Here is a 20,471-nt window from a genome sequence, read left to right as displayed (position 1 = left end):
TGGAGGGAAGTTATTGGCAAACAAACACACTAAATTTGTTTTCGCTCAGGAGTTACACAGTAGCTCGCTGACAGAGATCCTGTAAAAAGTGGGTTTTAGTTTCCAACTTGGCAGGTACCACAAACACACACACACACAAACACACACATGCATGCATGCAAACAAAGAAGCCGTGTGTTGCATGACACACACAAGAGCCAACACAAGTAAAACTTTAAGCTTCAAGGAAAAATCCACCCTCATATATCTTTGGGCATTGATGACTTTATAACTTGAATGAATTCTTAAGAGTTAACTATTTGAGTTGTGAAGTTAATTATTAACCTTGTGATTTTTTATTTGACATCGCAAAATAATCTCATCTTAAACTCCACTTGCTGTAGGTTTTTCCTGAGCTTTCAACTGCATCTCACAGACGAAGACTGTGAATGGATCTGGTTGAAATGTAACTGTTTATCACTTGTTTAGTGTGTTCAGCTGACCATTCATTTAAATGAACAGCCAATCATAGCTTGCATAAAATAGGGTTAAATTTGCAGAACACAATAAAAGTGTTAAGTGAAAAGATACTGTCTGAAATATGAACAAGTATTAGCAATATGGCCAAAAATGTCATCAAGATAAAATTATCAGTCGATATCAATAATTTGCCTGATAAATGTAACATTATTATTTCTGTTAAGTTCAAAGATCTTTCTTTTTTTTTTACCTGAGTGAAAGTTGTGGTTTTTAACTCATATGCAGAGAATGACACTTGAGAAATGAGAAAAACTTTAAAACACTTGTAGACGTACATCAATTTTGTGTTGTACCTCCTCACCATGCTTACACAATGCACAAACAATATATTGATATATATTTAAATTTTATTATATTGCTTTTGATGAAAATTATATTGTTATAATTATCTATATTGTTATTATTACCCGGCCCTGCAACCAACCACATGTCCTTTTATCATAGGACTAACTGGCTCTACACTTCAATACAAGAACAATTATGTTTCTTCTGTCTCATAGCTTCATGAAACAACATTGTTTTCTGGTCTAAGAAGTCATGTTTTGGCAGAGAAATTGGTGTTGTCTGTCCTTAACCAAATTTCCTCCACTATTTTTGTAAAAATAAAAGTTGTGGTTCTGGAAAGAAGCCAAGTTTGTTTCTGAAACATCATTAAATGATATGAACTGTTGATATATTCATTTAGGTTGTTGAAAGATTTTCTTGTATTAAACGATAGCTGTAAAATTGACAAAGATGGGAAAGCAAGAAAGGTCAATAATTGTTTCGTAAAAAGTGTTATATTTTGGGTGGATTTTTCCTTTAACAACCATGCTACAGCATACTGCAGTTGTATTTTCACGCAGCACAGCCTTGTAAACAGACACTCGATTTCAACACTGCATGAATTTTGCTCTCGTAAATAAAAATGTGGTTATCTCCAATAAATTAATGAGGCAATTTCATGAGAGCCAGTTAATACTGGGATTATGTAACCTCAATTAATCTTGTATAATGGCAGATTGCAGAGATGGCAATAATGACAGGTACTGACTGGTCTGGATGCCAAGCAGCCTTAGGAAGCCCACAGACGTGGAGCCATCGATTCTATGTAATGGATTTACTGGCCCTGGAATATATACAGTCACTGCTACTTACAGTAAATCGAGTGCCACATGTGAGCATGGAAGGGCATCTCAAAATCATTTACCCCCTTCCAGTATGAAATGTGTAGGTGTAATATGGAATCATGTAAGCCACACTGCACTCTTATAATGCAAAACCACGTGCGTGTAATTGATTGATTTTACTTTTTCTGTGGCAGAGTAACTGTATTTGAAGCATATACAGTTTCACATACAGTTTGTGGTGGCGTGGGGTAGGTTGTAGGGGGCGAGATGCTGACGGTGCTGAGTCCGCTGGTCCTCCTAAGCATGTCAGAGGCTTTGTCGAGGCAGGGATATTTACTGCCCACCCTCCTTGCCCGTCTCGCCTTCTGGCTGATCTGTTTGTCTTTTGTGTGTGTGTGTGTGTGTGTGATGTGTTGTGCTACGTGGATGTGTGTATGCGTGGGTGTTTGTGATGTGCTCTGTGAGTGTGGGCATAATGACTTTTGTCTGTGCATTAATGTATATATAATGAAATGGGTCGATATGTATGTGTGTGTGTGTGTGTGTGTGTGTGTGTGTGTGTGTGTGTGTGTGTGTGTGTGTGTGTGTGTGTGTGTGTGTGTGTGTGTGTGTGTGTGTGTGTGTGTGTGTGTGTGTGTGTGTGTGTGTGTGACAGGCTCGTTTAACAAAGGAGCAGCGGTGGGGCAGCGCCCTCCTGTCCAGACATCAGTCCCTGGAGGAGGAGTTTGAGCGAGCCAAGGCTGCTGTTGAGGTAAGCAGAGTGTTGCTGAGCGCATCTCACATCTGTCACCTGTCAGTAAAGAGTCCACTTCACAGCTGACTTTTAATAAGACTTAGCAAAAAAACAACAATTGTTTTTCAATACTAAACATCAGAACTTATATTGCAGATCTATGCAACGGGGATCTAGGAGCCCTACTTTGAACCTGGGGCCACGTAAAATTGTAATTGGTGTGGACTATCACAAGTTTTTAAAAGCCCCATCTCAGCACGAGACCTGGCCTCATTCCTGTGTCTGTCCAACACAACCAATAAACTAAATAGCAACAATTTAAAATAAGAAAAAAATGCATAACTAGAATGCGAGTAACAGCAAAAAACATAATAAATAAAGCACAATTTGATGTAATAAATCATAGTTTTCCTTTCCAGAGGATCCACACTGAAGGTTATTTGAGCAAACAGTGAAAACCTTGAGGGTCAACAAGTAAAGCTTTTGCCTCCAATTTGATATATGTAATATAAGGAAAAAAATCCTTACATTATTTGAATAAAGAGGTGTGCTCAAATGACAATGCGCTTAAGTATAAGCCAAGGAAATCATCCATCATTGTCCATGTAGCCTCATAATCACCCCTGAAATTTAAATATCTACCTGAAGCCCTGTGGAGCTGATTTCCATTTGACTTATTCAGCCCTTTTTAACCCTTTGTCAAACGATCAGCATGGTGCGTCCTGTATTTGCTCCTGCGGTGCGAGCTGACAGTGTAAATGTCTATTCATACACTCGAGTTCACGGGGTGTTTGACCCAGAAAATTATTCAAAACTCTCAGCTGGCTAACAATAGGAAGGTAAATAGGTCAGTCATTTTGCAGCCAGACGTATCAGGTAACACAGGGGATGGGGAAGCTACAGTAATTAGATGTGGCTTAATTCATCATAGGAATGTGCATTAACGCACAGCATGAGTCGAGTCGTAAAATACGTAATTGTGCCGTCAGCCTCATGGCAGGGTTTGCCACAATGACAACATGGAAAATAAGTTAAATGAAAACCTCCAACACCTCTGAGGATCTACTGTCCTCACCTTGTAATTATACTTAACCTTACTGTATGATCCACTGATAAGATGGATGAGATGAAACAACAATTAAATATACTAAATATTTGTTTATTTCCTCTTTTGCAACAGGTTTGAACATTTTCATGAGGTTTCTCTCAGCTGAAGATATTTTTGATAACAGAAGTTTAGATAACAGACACAGCAAAGGAAGTTTAGTTTTTTTTACTTGCAATAAAATGCAATTCTACAATTGAATTGACATGTCACCTCCTAAGAAATGGGAACCCTGCACTATGAAGTTACTTCAGCTTTACTGAGGTCTACAGTAGTCTGTTGCATGCTGAGCTATGTGTAATGGTCAATAAATAATGGGAGCAGAGACAGGAGGAGGGTGAGAAAGGGAGAGGAGCAGCAGCAGAGGAGTGGACTGACCCGCTCGGGGATCCCTTCCCAAACTTAGCGATGATGTCACTTCTTGTATAAGCCGTGAGCTGTATCCTCTCAAAGAACAGCACAGTTTGAGAACATACATCAGCCAGAGGGCAAGCGAGGATGTTCTGAGATGCTCCTGGACGAGCGTCTGAGCACGGAGCATCGATCGGTAACAGTATCTCGCTGCTTCGATCCAGCAGCCTGAGTGCTGGCCTCTGGTCTAGAGGAGCCCTGATGCAAGCGGTCAGCCATTCTGGCTTCCACCGTCGAAATAAAAGCCCACAATCAGATAGTTTCCATTGAAGTAGCTGTGCATATGCATGCTTTTTCATACTTATGAAGATATGGAGGTAAAAATAGCTCAGAAGGCAGAAAGAACATTAAATCAACACTCCGCCTTTCTGCCAATTGATTCAATTAGATGAAGAGGCCAAATATAATAAAAAAACGGGCCCACAGACTGTGCAGACAAGATATTAGGAAATATCTTCCATTTTACAAAGCTGGCACTGATGAGAAACTGAAGTTTTTATGCGTTAATCAAAATATAAAAATCCTTGTAAAAAGAGAATAAAATGGCAGTGGCCCAAGTGAATAAGCTCAGTTCTGAATTCGTTAACAAAGAGCCTGATGGAGAGATATTTCCTGAATAGGGAAGTGTCCATGAGCATGAGCATGAACAAACCAATCAATCTCTATCAATCATTTTCTCTGAGCTGATGACAGTGTAATACTTTTATTAAACAGAGAACCACTGGAACAGCTGCAGGGTATATTTTGACTTCAGGGAACAGCTTATTGGCTGTGGGGCCTGAGACGACACTCCCACGGTGGCGATAAAGACGAGATGAAGGTGCCTGAGCCGCCTCTTGTTTGATTAAATCAGCAGCAGGACAGGTTCACTTTCATCTTGCAGAATATTGCTCAGAGGCCGGCCTTGGTTTAGTGAGACTTTGCAGAGCAGTAGAAGTTAGAGATGCAGGCTGGCGGGCAAAAGGTCAGTGGTTTTAATCCACAGACCTGCTGGGAGATGCAGAAGGGGGAAAGCAAATCAGTAATGCGTTTACCTCCCACAAAAACTTCCATCAGTGTGCTGTCAAGCAGACAACTCAATAGCAAACTTTTCCAGTTGAGCTGCAAAGTTTCAGCATGTGAATAAGGATGCACAAGGCCTCCGCCAAGGGAACCATATCTCATACTAAATTTAGGTTATATACAACCAAGTGACAACAAAACTAAAATGTTCAACATTATTCATCTTTTTGCTCCGTTTTTGGTCTCTAAAGACTCCTGAGGAAAGTATCAGACAATTTAGTATCTAAATGCTCGGCTACATTCACCAGCTACCGACTGTTTGTCTGTCTGCTGCTGCTAAGCAGGAAGTGTACAACAGATTTTTAAAGCTTTTTTGCTTTATCAAGGTTATGAGATCAATAAGACTGGGGGGGAAACATTTTAACAGTGAGCTGAAACTCACCATAAAACTCAAGGAAGTCTAAGGCTGCTTATTCATAGGTTCCTCGCTACAAGCAACACCTTTCACTCTGTATTCACGCATTAACTGTCACTTGAAACATTGTTGACAGACTACAGCTGCTTTACATATTCAAAAGGTCAATGGTGACTTGAAGCACGAGACATGTCGCGGTTACTTTTCCAATATTTGATCACAAACACATCTTTCCACGGGTAGTATCAAAGATGCCAACCCTGGTCTCTGGCGTCAAAGTCCTGACCTTTATATAAGACAGACTGGGAGAAATATTTACAATGAATATAACCAAGCTGTTGAATTTCCATTCCAAAATGAATTTGGTTATAAAAGTGCAATATAAGTTTAAAATGTAAAAGACAGGTTTGCTGCAGGTGAACGCTGATAAGAATACGTGAAAGCTCCACAAGTTTAACACAGTCAATAACCAGACAAAAACACATGTCAGGACATTTTACACTTGTTACTGATGCACAGCTCTGTGGTTATCAACCGCACAGGACGACAAGTAACATCCCGGCCACTGTAGCTCTGTGTCGTTATCGCAGACATCCATATAGGAGGTAATTGCATTGTGTGCCAATATGCACTGGTAGCACTTTGTCTACTAAAATGTATTTCATTCTTCTCTGAGTGACATTATCAGGACTCCAGCTCCCTATTTTTATCTCGCTGACCATGGACTTGGCCTCCGCAGCGGAGCAGGGGGTGGCTCGTTAACATTAAAAGGCCAGGCCAGCCATGCTGCAGAGATGAGGAGAGCTTTTTATTTTTTTAGGCTGCTCTCTGTCACTGGTAAATAATGAGACTTTTTGTAATGTAAGCTCCCTGAGCAAAGTGGATAACTAAAGGCTTTTCATGTGCTTGGTTTCCTCTGATGTCCGCGTCTCAAGGTAAAACAAAGACAGACACAGTTAACGTCAGCGTCCACTTCACAAGCACTCACACAAGTAATTTAGGATGCAGTAGTTATGCTAAAAATAACTGTGATACTTACAATTTATTATCTATTTTTCCCACAAAAGAAATACTGATAATAATATCGGATTCAGCTTAACAGACGCTCCAGGAGTTTGAAATTACATAACCTCAAACATCCCTAACAATTTACCAGTTCACCTAATTTTACTTACAGGGAATTTACAGTCACTGATTAAGTGCATCACAACTAAATAGTCACATTACTTGCCTGAAATAGCCTGTTTTATGTTTGCAAAGAGCTTCAGAGCCCAGAGACCTACATTTCCCTTTATACTTTTATTCATGTGCAAAATGGTCTACAGATTTTCTTAACAGGAAATGGCAGATTTGTAAACGTAGACATGGCTGTGATCTGTATTTGCGCTATATATAGATGAAATTAAATACAGGATAAAGCTTTGTTGCAGGTTGAATATTGTTTGCTTGGGGACAACTTCATTCACCAATCTGCCACAACATTGAGACCAGTTACATAATGTTAAGGCAAATCTCTGAGTCTGGCTAAATATCATTAATTCTTTCTATATGTCTGTTTTTGATCTATGGTTTTAGCTTTAAGGACAACAAATAGAGCAGCTCAATGATCATTAGTTTGTGTGTTTCACTGACCGAGCTTGACTCATCAAGTTCTTCAAATTACCTCCATGAAGAGTACAGTTTTTTCTACTGTATATAATAATAACCTCAGTTCAGCCGACTAAAAAAACCCTATTGGATTCTAGCTGCCTCTGATGGAGTTGTCATGATTATCCATGTTGTAAATAATGCATTCGTGGCAGTGGTGACAAGGTTGGCGACAGGAAGCTTCCTGGATTTAATCCATTTCACCTAACACTTCATCAGAGGTGCTGAAATTAGAGTCACAGCCACGAGTTTGCGCCAGTGATACACAGGATATAAATTACCTCTCTGTATCTTTGTCTTGTTTCGCATAATTGAACTGCCAATGCCGGTGTTGAAAAATGCCCTTCACAGCGTTGTAAAGAAATATGACGTAAGTTCTTGTAAATTAAAAACCCGCCTGTACAATTCTTCCATTTCAAATCACGAGAAATAAGTTGTCACCTGTCGTGCAACTAAGGGGCGAGCGAGTTACACACTAGAGGGGATTTCACAACGCAAACAATTGCCTGTCTATGGGACACAAATAACGAGATGATGGATTAGGTCACAGTACGAACACTGGCGCACACAGTAAGAGATACTGGAAAAAAATGGAGTGTATATTATGTAAATGAGCATAATGGCTGGAGCATGACACCCAATCACATGAGTGTGAGATTGAAGACAGCAAGCAGCCACAAACAGTGCTGGGCTCTGTATAGTGGTGGAAAGCAACTTAGTACATTTACTCATGTACTGTACTTACTGTTAAGTATAAGTTAATGTAGTTGGACTTGGAAATATTGCACTACACTACATTTACTCAGCTGTTTTAATAGTGAAGGGTAAACAGCTTCTATATGTTATATACACACACACACACACAGGAGCAATTAAATTATGTTATAAAACTATATGTTGTAAAACTTAAGCATCTTGAACATTACGTTCTGGATTTAACAATATATAGAGGTTTAAAATTAGCTCATAGATATGCATCTTATGTAAATAAAAACAAAATGAACTTCTATTAGGACTGGCACTGACATTTTAACACTGAATCCAAATTCTTACGACATCTATGACTTATCCAGCCTCACCACCACCCTGTGCTTCCTCATAGAAACAACAGTGGGGACTCTCCATCAGGCAATTTGTCTGAGAGTCAGCAGCCTGCAATTACCTGCCATCGCTCACCATCAGGGGCCACACTGTGGCCTCCATGTCAATCACAAGCCTGTAAGAGGCGGAGATGAGACGTCCTTTGACCCAAAACACACTAGATCTTTCTGACCCTCCTCATCTCTACAGCACCACACACACACAGACAGACACACAGTACATTGCGCTGTCACACAATGATGAGTTCTTGGTCTACTTCATCACAATAGACAGGAAAGACTCACAATGGATTTCATTTTAGCAGTGTGCCAGAGATATAATAAACATGGCAGATCCTGTTTTTAGCACATTCAGACACATGTATGAGACGAGAGAAGCGACTCGCTAAACTGTTGTCGCTGGTTTTATGTTAAATGGGGTCACTCATGGGAAAAGGCATTTATTAAAAGACCAATTCCTCCGCTTCATGAATCAATATCGGATCATTAAAATGAAGATTTAATCAGAAAATCAAGAAAAAATAAATTAAACTAGCCCTACTCTATTGTGTACTGATTTTCCATGGTAGGGTCACATTTGTTAGTATTTGAAGTGCAGATTGTTCCTTCTAGATGTGATGATTCATCCGAAGTCCATACATTACAGCCACCCACTGAACCGACAGACGTGACATTTCCAGCTGTAGGATAATGGTAAATTACAAGAGCTTTATTCCACAGTGCACTAATTACTCATTCCCTTTGTTCACCCTCTCTGTCTTTTCCCACTTCTCCAACCTATCCATCCTTCTTCCTCCTATTGTGTCCCACTGTGTCTCTCTCTCTCTGACGTCTGCAGTCAGATACCGAGTTTTGGGACAAGATGCAGGCAGAGTGGGAAGAGCTCGCTCGGCGGAACTGGCTGACAGAGAACGAGCAGACGCAGATTCCCTCCTCGGTCTCGCCACATGAGAAGGTTTCTATCATTCATATATCATGTGCATAAATGTTGTCTCGATGACACTGTTGTAGAGATGTACAGTACAGTATTCTCAGTCTATGTAGCGCAAAATAATGCATTCCTGTCTTGACTGTAAAATAACTTTACAAAGTCTTAGATTATTGACTCAGCCAAGGTAAACTATTAGATTGTTAAAAAATCCTCACCCAATAATAACAACATGTAGGAGTGTTTGTGAGTTTTACAGAGAACATATGGCTGAGGCTAAGCAGTAAACTTTGCCCATCACAGATGCCCTTCTTATATAAGTAAATTCATACAAGTGCAGACTTCTCGGCTCTCTTATTGATCCCCGTGCAGAACAAGTTCTTAGAGAGAAAGCCGTCATCATGTTCAGAAGCGGGCAACGACACACCAGGGTAATCACGGTTTGAAAATGCAAAGTTTAACATTTAAAAGGAGAGCAGAGAAACCCCGGGGAGCTTAGCCCAGGTTAGATGTGGAGCAGAAAAGATCGATTCCTGCTGCTGCGGCTTTGCTTAAGTATACAGGTACAACCGCACAGGACAGTTGCCCTGGTTTGCATTTAAGCAAGAAACTGACATTGCCACTGTCCCCTGTTTTTTGTCGTTTTTTCCTTTGCTGACAGGGTTACTACTTCCACACAGATAATCCTTATAAGGACTTTCCCAACGCATTTGAAGAGGGACTTAAGAAGTCTCGAGAGGGAGACTTGCCAAATGCTGTGCTTTTGCTGGAAGCAGCTGTCTTGCAAGACCCTCAGGATTCAGAGGTGATTTAATTTAGTTCACACATGCACACTCACTAAGATTGTATTTTTTTAAATTATTTAACCAGTCATCTTAGGGAAGGAGCGTTACACACATTTATGGCACAGATGGCCAATAAAACTGCAGTCCTGCACCGGTCAACCAGATTGGAGCAGTTTGGTTTTCACCACTCACTCAAAGCTACATCTGAGCCCACTCACTCAGCCTCATGTTGAGATAGCTGGGGAGGGAGGATGCCTCACTGACCACAGGCTGTGTGGAGCCGAGTTAGTCGGTAGGACCCACAGGGCCAGACACTGATTGCCTGAGGAGGGCAAAGATTTGTTCTCTTGTTAAACAGAGTTGTTTACTGTAGCCCAAATACTCATCTTGTTCATACTCTTGATGCGAAATTCCATTTACCCAGTGAGCTGAATATTGGCTCATTCCACAGGTTGACTTTTGTATACTCCCCTTTTCAAACGAAATGACCTCTTTGCAGGCTGAAAGAGCAAAGCCTTCGCACAAAGTACTTTGAGAATCCCCTGGAATATACAGAAATGTGCCAGTTATTCCGAGGAGAGGATTATCCCGTAGTGTATGGAACTAATACGATTTCCGCAATTCCTCCTAGGGCGCTTAGTGGCTTATTGCCCCACTGTGAAGACCTCGGAATTATTCAGAAATAATTTCGCCCCTCATTGCAAAAGGTAAAACAAAAGGAGCTTCTTCAGAGATTAGCTTCAGAACATGTTAAATGTGCCCTTACAGACACAAATACGGAGGAGTAATCTCGTAATCCAACATTTTGGACTCTGGGTTAGTTTTTCTGTCCCTCTTGCTGATCACGGGTACTTTGAATATGTTTTCACCAGATGTGGGCTAACTGTTTTAATAATCATTTAATATTTACGTGCTAAACATGTACTTTTTCCGGATTCCCCAGTGAGAGGATTTGTTGCTTTTTGTCTCATTGAAAATATAATATCTTTGGGTTCTGTACCACAATTTCCCCTCAGTGATGTTGTAACTAACTTGTTTTGTCCAACCAACCTTCCAATACCCGTTTTTTCACAGTATTAATTAACACATTTAGACAGATTAATTTACTAATCATTCAGCTCTACATTAAAAACAAAGATTAAACAACATGGCAGGAAGTCATTTCTGAAAACTTAATTGAAAAATAAATGTCTATTGTTTAGATGATTTCATGGAGCATTATGAGAGTATGCAAGGACAGTCCTCCAAGCGAAAAACAATTTTTAATCATAATTGCATGCGCTTGGGTTTGACCTCATGGAAATCTCTGTGAAGTTATGTTAAAATGTTCTGTAGCTCCCCTGTGGCAGTTTGTCTGAAAGACTGGTTATCAGTCGCTCTGTGCTGGATCAGGCTCTTTGTGCCTGGCAAGCGATGCTGAGCTACTGTATCTGTGTTTCAGCCTTTTGACAATACCGGCTTTGGAGTCCAGGTTTCCACCCCTGCTGTTTACTGTTGCCTCTATTTTGTTTCCCTGCAGGCTTGGCAAGTGTTGGGGACCACCCAGGCTGAAAATGAGAACGAGCAGTCAGCGATTGTCTCCCTCCAAAGGTAGGGAGAAACAACTGCACCATTTTTTCCCATTAGGTGGTTTTAATAAGTCAGCCTTTACAGCTCGAGTACACCATATGTTGCACATCTGGGACTGAATGGAAGTTTGTTAGATGATGAATCCCAGCTTGTGAAACTTGCCTCAGACTTTCAGTAAGATTTTGTCTATGAAGCAAGAACATTTTTGAAGTAAAGATCTATGGTATTTATAGTCTCAAACTTTCAAAACAGAAATTGCAAGGAAATATCTGCAATTTTTACTCTTAAAATAGAGAGACCTTGCATGGTTGGTGATTGCACAGAGCCAGGGTATGAGGAGAGTCCTGAATGGGAGGTGACCCACTTTCATTCATAACACTGCTGAGGCCAGACTTATCTGAGAGTGTGAACACCTACAAGTCAACTGAAAACACTAGAGGCAGCCAAAAAAGAGAAAGTGCGACAGACGTCATCTGTTCTGTGAAAATAAATAATTTAGAAACAACATTTCATCGCTGTTCTAAATAAATGGGATTACAGTGGGTGCAAATGATGTATTTTCATTCCTTGAAATATCCCTCGTTGAATCCAACACATCTATGAAACACCATTTTAGATCTCAGGTAGTTTGCATGGTTTGTGTTTTAATTGCTGATTATGTAATAGCTCCATCTGTGAGGGGAGAGTTTGAAGTGAGATTAGATGTTTACCTGGCATTAGTCCTGTCTTCAAATGGAATGCAATATGTTACAATACTGCTGTATTCTGTGAAATGTTTGCTGCAGGATATTTGGATATCTACAAAATAATTGAAAGAGAAAGCAAAGCAGTTATTTATAGTTAGTTTTATTTGATTTGGTTTATTGGGCAACCATCTATGAAATACTTTAATGTTAGTTCTGTCCATGGAAAATGTGGTTGTTTCAATCTGGACTTGAGAAAAGTTTGGATGATTAGAATTTTTTGGAACCTTGTTTGTTTACAAAGTCAACAGCTTGCACAAGGAACACATCCTTGTAAGTTTACAGGGGATCTGTGTAGCCTAAACCAAAGTTTATGTAATCTCCACCTCCGGCACACTGCAGTGGTGGACTGAAATAATTTGGTTTGTCTGAGTTTACAAGGATTTTAAAGGAAGTTGGCACGTCGGCTGAAGTAAATCTGGCTTGAAATTTATCTTGATGAAAGCTAAATCCTGTGTTGGCCTCCCTCTTCTCTTAAATAATCCAAGACGTTCAGCCAACACAGCGCTGCTCTTCTCCCCTTTTCAATTACAAAAGGCCACTGCAGATCTTAGTGGCAGTCGTCCACATGATATAACTGGTGATGTAACCATTCAACGAAGGCTAACCAAATGCAAATCTTCAAACCGTGCCTGTGAGGGCAACATGCAGACCTGGTCCTCTGCAGCAGAGACGGTGCAGGAGAGGAGCGGCTCAATCCATCATGAACCACAAATCATTAGCCTCTGCCTGATGTTCCTCTGCTTCGGCCTGTCCCAATTAATGTCCGTCAACTCTAGATTTCCCTTTGAAGTGCGCACCTCTCACCACCTCTCCTCTCCCGTGCCCGGGTTCCCTCTCCATCCAGGTGTTTGGAGCTCCACCCAAACAACCTACCAGCCCTCATGGCTCTGGCAGTGAGCCTGACCAACACTGGAATGCGTAATGACGCCTGCGAGGCCCTGCTCCGCTGGTTACGGCACAATCCTAAATACAAGCACCTGCTGAAAGGAAAGTCCCACCTGATGGGATCCCCGAACTCCCAACGCAGGATGTCACATGCTCCCAACATTGGCAGGTATGAAAAGTAGAAGAATATTTAGACGGAATATCCAAACAATTACAAAGTTTTCTGTAGAATATGGCACAGAAACACACAACCAATATTCTCATTTAAGGAGAACCCTTCCAGGGTTTATGCCCAATGTCAGCTGGGACTGGCTCTCACCCCTCACAACCCTCAAAGGATAAGTGGTATAGATAATGAATGGATAGATTTCATAGACTAATTGATTAATAAAACAATACAGCTCTACATGGGCAATTTTGCAAATGAATGAACAAAATTGCATGATTTATGGTAATTCTAATTTGATATTAAGACATATCAAAGGATTTATCTACACTCCTGTTATACAAAATATCTCCCTCCAGAGGACAACATAAAAACAACCACAAACGCTCAAAACAAGCCTGCTGAGCCAGTAGGTGGCGATAAAGTTTACACTAACAATTCGTCAACTACCAGATAAGAACATTGTGGGCATGCTCATCTATCATCAGCCTATTCTCCTGTCAACTAGTAGATAGACATTGTTGTTTCTAGCACATGCTCATTACACAAAGTAACAGTGGGCATATGCGAAAGGCGTTTGTAAAAATCTTTGTTCTAGTCAAGTTAAAATGCCATTTGCATGTGGACGAGTGCAAAATATCAGCATTAGTGTAGGGTAGTGTAGTATGAGAATTTTAATTGAATTGCAGCCTTTACTAACGAGCTCATCCTCATAGATTAGGTGACAAACATACGATACATCATGTGCTGCATGTTGCACACTCAAAAAACAAGTTCTTCCAGCAATTTCAGACTCTCATTTGTTTTAATTAGAAGCTGTCGGAGGGTCCAAAATCTTATTTCAAGGTCTCTCGACCACAGTTGGTATTGGTGTAATTTCACTGCCGTGAAAACATACATGGGGCTACATGTATCCATCTTGTCGAACAACTCTTGCTGCTCAGAGCGGCACAACGCCTGTGTTATCTTAAGCCAGAAAAATTAGATTGTAAGGTATATTAGATTGAAAAGGCCTTATTCTGCTCCAGAGGTAAAGCAGCACGTTATCAAATCATTAATCGTCCGGTCAATGTGGAGGGATAGAGGTACATCCCAATTACTATGGTCTCCAATTTAATCCAAGCAATATCCTCCTTTAACTTTTTGCTGTTTACTCCATCCCCCCCCCCTCTCTCTCTTGATCATTCCTCTCTGCACGTCACTCTCCTCTAGCTTTCCTTCACCATCCCTCTCCATGCTGTGATCGGCCTCATGGAAACTAAGACATGACATAAAGGGCAATCCTTATCTTTACCCAAAAGCTAAGAAGCAAATGCCCAGTGAGGTAGAACTAACAGTCTATCTGTCATTTCTTTAATCTTTCACTTCTGTCTCATATTAGAGTTTGCTGAGTGTCAAGCCTGACAGGAAAGAGAAATGTTTATCGGATCTTCAGCTTGATAAATGTGAACAATGAGGGATCAATAAAAAAGCGAGTGTGATCTGATGCAGGACGTTTGAGATTCAGGTTAATGAGATTCATTCAGAAGGCGGAACAACATGTGAAGCACAAGGTGGACTAACTTTTGATAGGATACAAACACAAGTACAAAATGATAGATGATCAGTCAAAGCCTAAAACTGAATAAATCTATTGTATGTTGTTTTCAAGTTAGTTACGAGTCTTAAAAAAAACATACGTTATAATGTTATTTTCAGCTTGGGCTATTTTGTTATTGGTCGGTGAAATTAAATAAGAAAGGCCTGATAGAGAAAGGCTTAAGAAACAACGTTATGATGGCCAGGACACAGTGATTGTCCTGGCCACGTTGTTGAAGAGTAAAGCAGTTACTTGGTACAGCGATGACAAACAGCCTTACCATTCTTTCGTCACTTGTTTTCGATCACATGACTATTCTGTTAAATTCAAGTGCTCACTTATGCTTTACATTCACCTCACGACTACACGAGAAAGTTCTGATTTGCCACGGCGGGCTGAACACAGGGTACCTACCTGAAGAGCCGGGATAACGTTAGTGTCCATAAAAGCTAGCCAGCAGCACTCGTGAGCTAACTTTAGCATCTGCGATTTATGGTACGACTCTGAGCGTGAGAATTTTCCTATTAGCCTTAAATGCACGGCCTGCAAATTGAATACTTTGCAGCAAATTTATGTTCAATTGAAGACAATTCAAGACTTTAATTTCGTTTGATTTTAATTCAAGACTTTTTAAGGAGCCGCAGGAACCCTGGTAACATTATTGGCTTACTTTACTGATAGGTTATGCAACAGGTCAAGCTTATAGAGAGTGCCCCCTGCTGGATCATGAAGCAATCTACTTATATTTTGAATTCTAATTGGTCGTTACAGTTAAAATGTGAACTTTTCCCTCCACAGTCGAATCAATGTTTGAATTTCCAATAAAAAGTGAAAGCCCTAGTATGTACAAGGCCTACAGTTATCCAAGACACTCAACTATTATTTCTATCAACACAGATGACTCACTTCTTATATATAAGTGCCTCAATAAAACTCCCCCCTCTCTCTCTTTTCTTCCTCCCTCACTTTATCTTTTCTGGACGCAGTCGTCAATCTTCCTCCTGCTCTCTCATTTTCTTACACTCTATACACATCATAGCACAGCAATCTTAAGAGTGCTCACTCAGCAGCCTGAAGTTACTAATCTTGATCTGTGTGTTTGTGTGTGTGCCCATGTGTGTGTCCACAGCTCTCTGCTACCAGAGGTCAAGGAGCTCTGCCTGGAAGCAGTTCAGCACAACTCGGACAGTGTCGACCCAGATTTGCAGACGGGCCTCGGGGTCCTTTACAACATCAGCGGAGAGTTCAACAAAGCTGTGGAGGCCTTCAATACTGCCCTGTCAGTACGGCCCGAGGTAGGAACACACACACACACACACACACACACAAAACACACACTGAGATGCTCTCATTGCTCAACTTGTGTCTCAGAAATAAACCAACCACGATCTCTTTCGGTGGTGATTTTAGAAACAAACAACAAACTGACATACTGAAAGTTAGGGCTGCAGCTGACAACTAGAAAGCAGCTCAGAGCGCATTCACCACGGCAAAAGCCTTGTCTCATCATGTTGTGCAAGGGTTTTTGATTCTGAAAATAAATTCCATGATCCACCCGGGTATCCAGATCTGCTCCAATATTGAATGTTTTCTTTCCACACAATTTCATAAAAGTCGGTTCAGTAGATTTTGCAAAATCCTGCTAACAGTCTGAAAACTGATAACTGAAAACAGTGCCAACTTTCCACTCCACAGTCAAACATCACTTCTTCAAATGTCTTGTTTTGTGTAACCAAAACTTAGAGATATTCCATATGTGATAGAACACAAGACAGAAAAGACCAGTACCCTGTCTCAAGTTTCTTTGTCTTGAAAAAAAATCACTGAAATGATTAATGGATAAAAAAGTAGCTTATTTTTCAGTAAATCAACTTAATGTTGGCAATGTCTTACAATGTTGGCTTGTTGGGTTATAGAAGACAAGATGGAGTTCTACACGGTGTGATATTGTCAATTGAGTTTTAGAAGAGCACATTTTTAATGGGTAAGTTCACCCTAAGACAAATTGTTCCTATTATTGGTATCTGACCATGCAAATACTTTAATCTGTTCTAGGTTCTCCCAGTTTCTACTGGGTTTGAAAACCAGTCTGGACTTGACTTGGATCTGACTGTAAGCTGTGGTTGGCGGTCAGCACTAGTTTCCTCCAGAGACAACATGTCTGACAGCTGGTTGACTCCAGCTGGCAGTGCCCTGTGCCAATGATGTAAACTAAGCCCTTCATGAAACACTATTTACAGCTGATCAGAGGCTCATTCAGATTTTCGCAGAGGATTCATTTTACAAAATTGTGTGTTTTCACCTTGTAGGAAGCCGGTGACACTGGTGGCTGTTAAAAAACAGTAAACAGTAAACAAAATGGTAAAAATGGAAGAAAACTCCAAAATGCATAAAGAATTTAATGTTAGATCCAAATAATGATCTAACTTTCATTAAATACAGCGTTGATGACCCCATTTATCCTTTGGAAGGTCGGCCCGGAATCTTACATTAACATATTATGGCTGCTGCATTTTATTTATATTGAGAAACACATGCATGCCTATATGAGCTGCCAAAACAAGCACACACACAGACATACAAACACACACTGTAAAAACAATGGTCTGTCACCCAGGTTTCCATGCAAACACATCCATGAGACATGAAGTCCTCAAGCATGTACATGTCCTCCGAGACACGGAGCTGCAAACACAGAGAGCTCATGCAAACCGATGCAGTGAGGCCCAACAGACTGTCACACCAATATGTGAAGCAAGGAGCTGCTAAACTGGCCTCATGAACTCTCAAGTGACACACACACACCCACAAACACACACTTACTAAAGATCCAGCACAAAGGGAGCACGATGTAGCGTACACACAGATTTATGCAGAAAACTAAAAAATGGACTTCGACAAATGTTTGATACACTGGAGCAAACACATACACAGCAAACAAAACAAACCTGCAGAAAAATACGAGCACAAACATTTCTCCACCCACTTCATGCAAATCAGTCTCTGTCCTCCCAGCACTGTCCCAGGCAGGGACACAAGTATTACTCACCGTTAAATCCAACCTCCCCATTTGACTTGGTAATATCTGCTCCCCTGCTGAAAAAATAGCTCCCAACACAAAGGGAGATAATTATATCCCTCCACTAAGCTTAGACGGAGATGAAGGACCCCTGTACTGTAGCCGACCATGACCTCTGTATGTGCTTGTCTACCTGCAGGTGGGAAACAACGACAAGGACACCCAGTGTGATGTAATGCACCTCATTCCACGTACCCTTGTTAGGTTGCTTTATAACAGGGAGCCGTGCAATGCTTCAAAACACTTTATAGTTGTTTGTGCCGAGGAAGAAGAAAAAAACGCAAAGTGAATTATAGCCTGCTGCTCTAAAACTGCTTTGTCATGCTGTCACTGAAGATACAAGGCTGAGTGTTGTGTTGCAGCCCAGATTATTCAGCTCTATTTCACTTGCACTTTTCTGTTCAAGACACTGTTGGGTACTTCTCAGGGCCTTTAAAACAAGGCAAGCATTTAGGACCTAAAAATAACTGAATAGATGCTGCTGATGAGCTGTAACTCAGGCTAAACTAGGAACTATCCAGTGTTAAGATCTAATATGTAACAATTAGTCATTAAATTGTCTGAAAATAATTGGACTGTTATATATTTTGTTTGTTTGTGTACTGACATTATCCAAAATGTTTGCAAAAATGTTAAAAGACAGAAAAAATCTAAAATTGTATTAAAAGGTAACGGTACGTTTCATTTTGGTCGTCTTATAAAACGATCTATGATGAAGGAAAAACACACTGTTTGCCAGTTAGCCAGTCGGCTGTTGTTTCCTTCCACTGTTTGACTCATGATGAGTCAAGATTATTCATTGAAGTTTGCTTCAAAATTCATCACCTCTGATATGATTTACATCAGCAATGGTGTTGAAGTTAATAACTCCCATGATCCCACACTACTTCACAACGTCATCAAACTAATCTTTTGTTTTGTTTTGATTCAGAGACCCATAGCAGCCGAAGTTACATATTGTATGTCTCAATGTCACCATGAATGCATCGTTAAGGCTGACAGCATCTGACCACAGACACCACAGCGAACCTCACCAAGAATAGTTTATCATTTATCACCCTTTGACATTCTTTATACCTCCAACCCACTTCCTCCACGCAGGACTACTTGCTGTGGAACCGCCTGGGAGCCACGCTGGCAAACGGGGACCGCAGCGAGGAGGCAGTGGAGGCTTACACGAGAGCTCTCGAGCTGCAGCCGGGGTTTATCAGGTCCCGCTACAACCTGGGCATCAGCTGCATTAACCTGGGGTCACACAGGTGAGTGACCTCACGCCACAGGACAGCGGGACAAGGTTTTTATCTGCGTTGGAGTGAACTTACTAAAGCTGATTTCAGAAATCCACTGACGTCCAGACATTTTCCTGAAATTTTCCTGAGGTGAAAATGCAAATCATCGAAGCACTCCGCAAGGTGCAAAAACAAATGAATTGTGAGATTATGTCCAGAGTCCAGATAGTTGGAATCAACACACTGTGATTACACCATGCCCCACAAGCATACAGCCAACTCAGCACATAGACTGGGGAGAGATGATTATACAGTAACAGCATATTAGATATACAAGCACAACATCAGCTGAATTCTGGATACTTCTTTGTTCAGTCCCAACCCCAGCTGCAATGTGTCCATCCATTTCCTAACAAAGCACTTCCAAAGCACTGCATATCACCTAATCACTATAAATCTAATTTAAATCACAAAATCAGTGACCTGCAGCAGACATCGTCGTCTTATTAATTATCAAGAGCTGATGACTATCAACACATATGCATAAAGGCTCGCTGACGATTAATGTAGTAGTTGATTTTCACTGAAATATTTCTCAAACGCCTGGCTGATAATAAAAAAGAGGAGCGTGGAGAAAAATGTTAACGCCACTGTTTTAGCCGTTGAGCTTCCTGTGAACCCAATAATTTTACAGGCAGGAAAATATGCAGCGAAACCAATTCGGCCCAGAGCGTTCACGATACCCAAACATGAGGATTCATATTTCACAACTGCCACAATCATGAGCATGACAGAATCATAATGCATCTGCCAGACAACAAGCTTAGTCACTAAAAGAAAATGAATTGCTGTGCTATGGTGAAGGGAAAACTCAGACCAGTAGGAGGTTTAGTCACGGGTGGGCCATGCGTGGGAAATAAGAGGCGGTAAACGTTCCTTGTCTGAGGCAAGCTACACACTCACTGAGCAAGGCTGTTCACTGGACTCACTCAACTTGTCTTTAACTATATTCCGGCATTTAAATTATTTTGATCTGAAAGGTGTATATGGTGTCTTCTGACCCAGGGTCAACGGGAGGGTTTGTGTTTTCATGAGATGTTGGTTACAAGTAACAGGAGGTGCTATTGCAATTTGCAGTTAGACCTATTGATGACACTGTTTTCTCACAGTTACAGAGAATGAATACAGTTGCTGTACGATAAAGACGTTTGTCGTCTTTTAGCACCTGGTATTGTAGGTTTGTTGTAGAGCCGCTGGTGGACGCTCACATTTCGCCACTTCAGCTGAAAACAAACAAAACGCCACATCTGTCCATCTGCAGCATGGACTGTATAAACAGTTTATGATCGGCACTCAGCCACACATCTGGAGCGGGGCAGGCTTTAGCCAAAGGTTGATATTCATAATCATTACTCACTGACCAGCGAAGTCAATTCCACGTCCAGGTTACCAGGGCAGGAATGT

At 40.9% G+C, this 20,471-nt stretch overlaps 1 protein-coding gene across 3 annotated transcripts in view; it reads left to right on the top strand.

Moving 5' to 3' along the window:
- Positions 1–20,471, top strand: part of pex5la (peroxisomal biogenesis factor 5-like a) — an 87,529-nt gene that overhangs the window by 60,282 nt on the left and 6,776 nt on the right. For all 3 annotated transcript variants that reach the window (XM_035176945.2, XM_035176941.2, XM_035176940.2), the window contains 7 exons: positions 2,284–2,379; positions 8,880–8,996; positions 9,631–9,774; positions 11,274–11,344; positions 12,914–13,123; positions 15,829–15,994; positions 18,880–19,037. In XM_035176945.2, the coding sequence (XP_035032836.1) occupies positions 2,284–2,379; positions 8,880–8,996; positions 9,631–9,774; positions 11,274–11,344; positions 12,914–13,123; positions 15,829–15,994; positions 18,880–19,037 (962 nt within the window). The remainder of the gene's footprint in view (positions 1–2,283; positions 2,380–8,879; positions 8,997–9,630; positions 9,775–11,273; positions 11,345–12,913; positions 13,124–15,828; positions 15,995–18,879; positions 19,038–20,471) is intronic.

This window comes from Hippoglossus stenolepis, chromosome 14, assembly GCF_022539355.2.
Source record: "Hippoglossus stenolepis isolate QCI-W04-F060 chromosome 14, HSTE1.2, whole genome shotgun sequence".
In the NCBI taxonomy this organism is placed as follows: Eukaryota; Metazoa; Chordata; class Actinopteri; order Pleuronectiformes; family Pleuronectidae; genus Hippoglossus; species Hippoglossus stenolepis.
The sequence above is the reverse complement of the archived record's forward strand: the minus strand, read 5'-3'. Positions and strand labels throughout refer to the sequence as shown.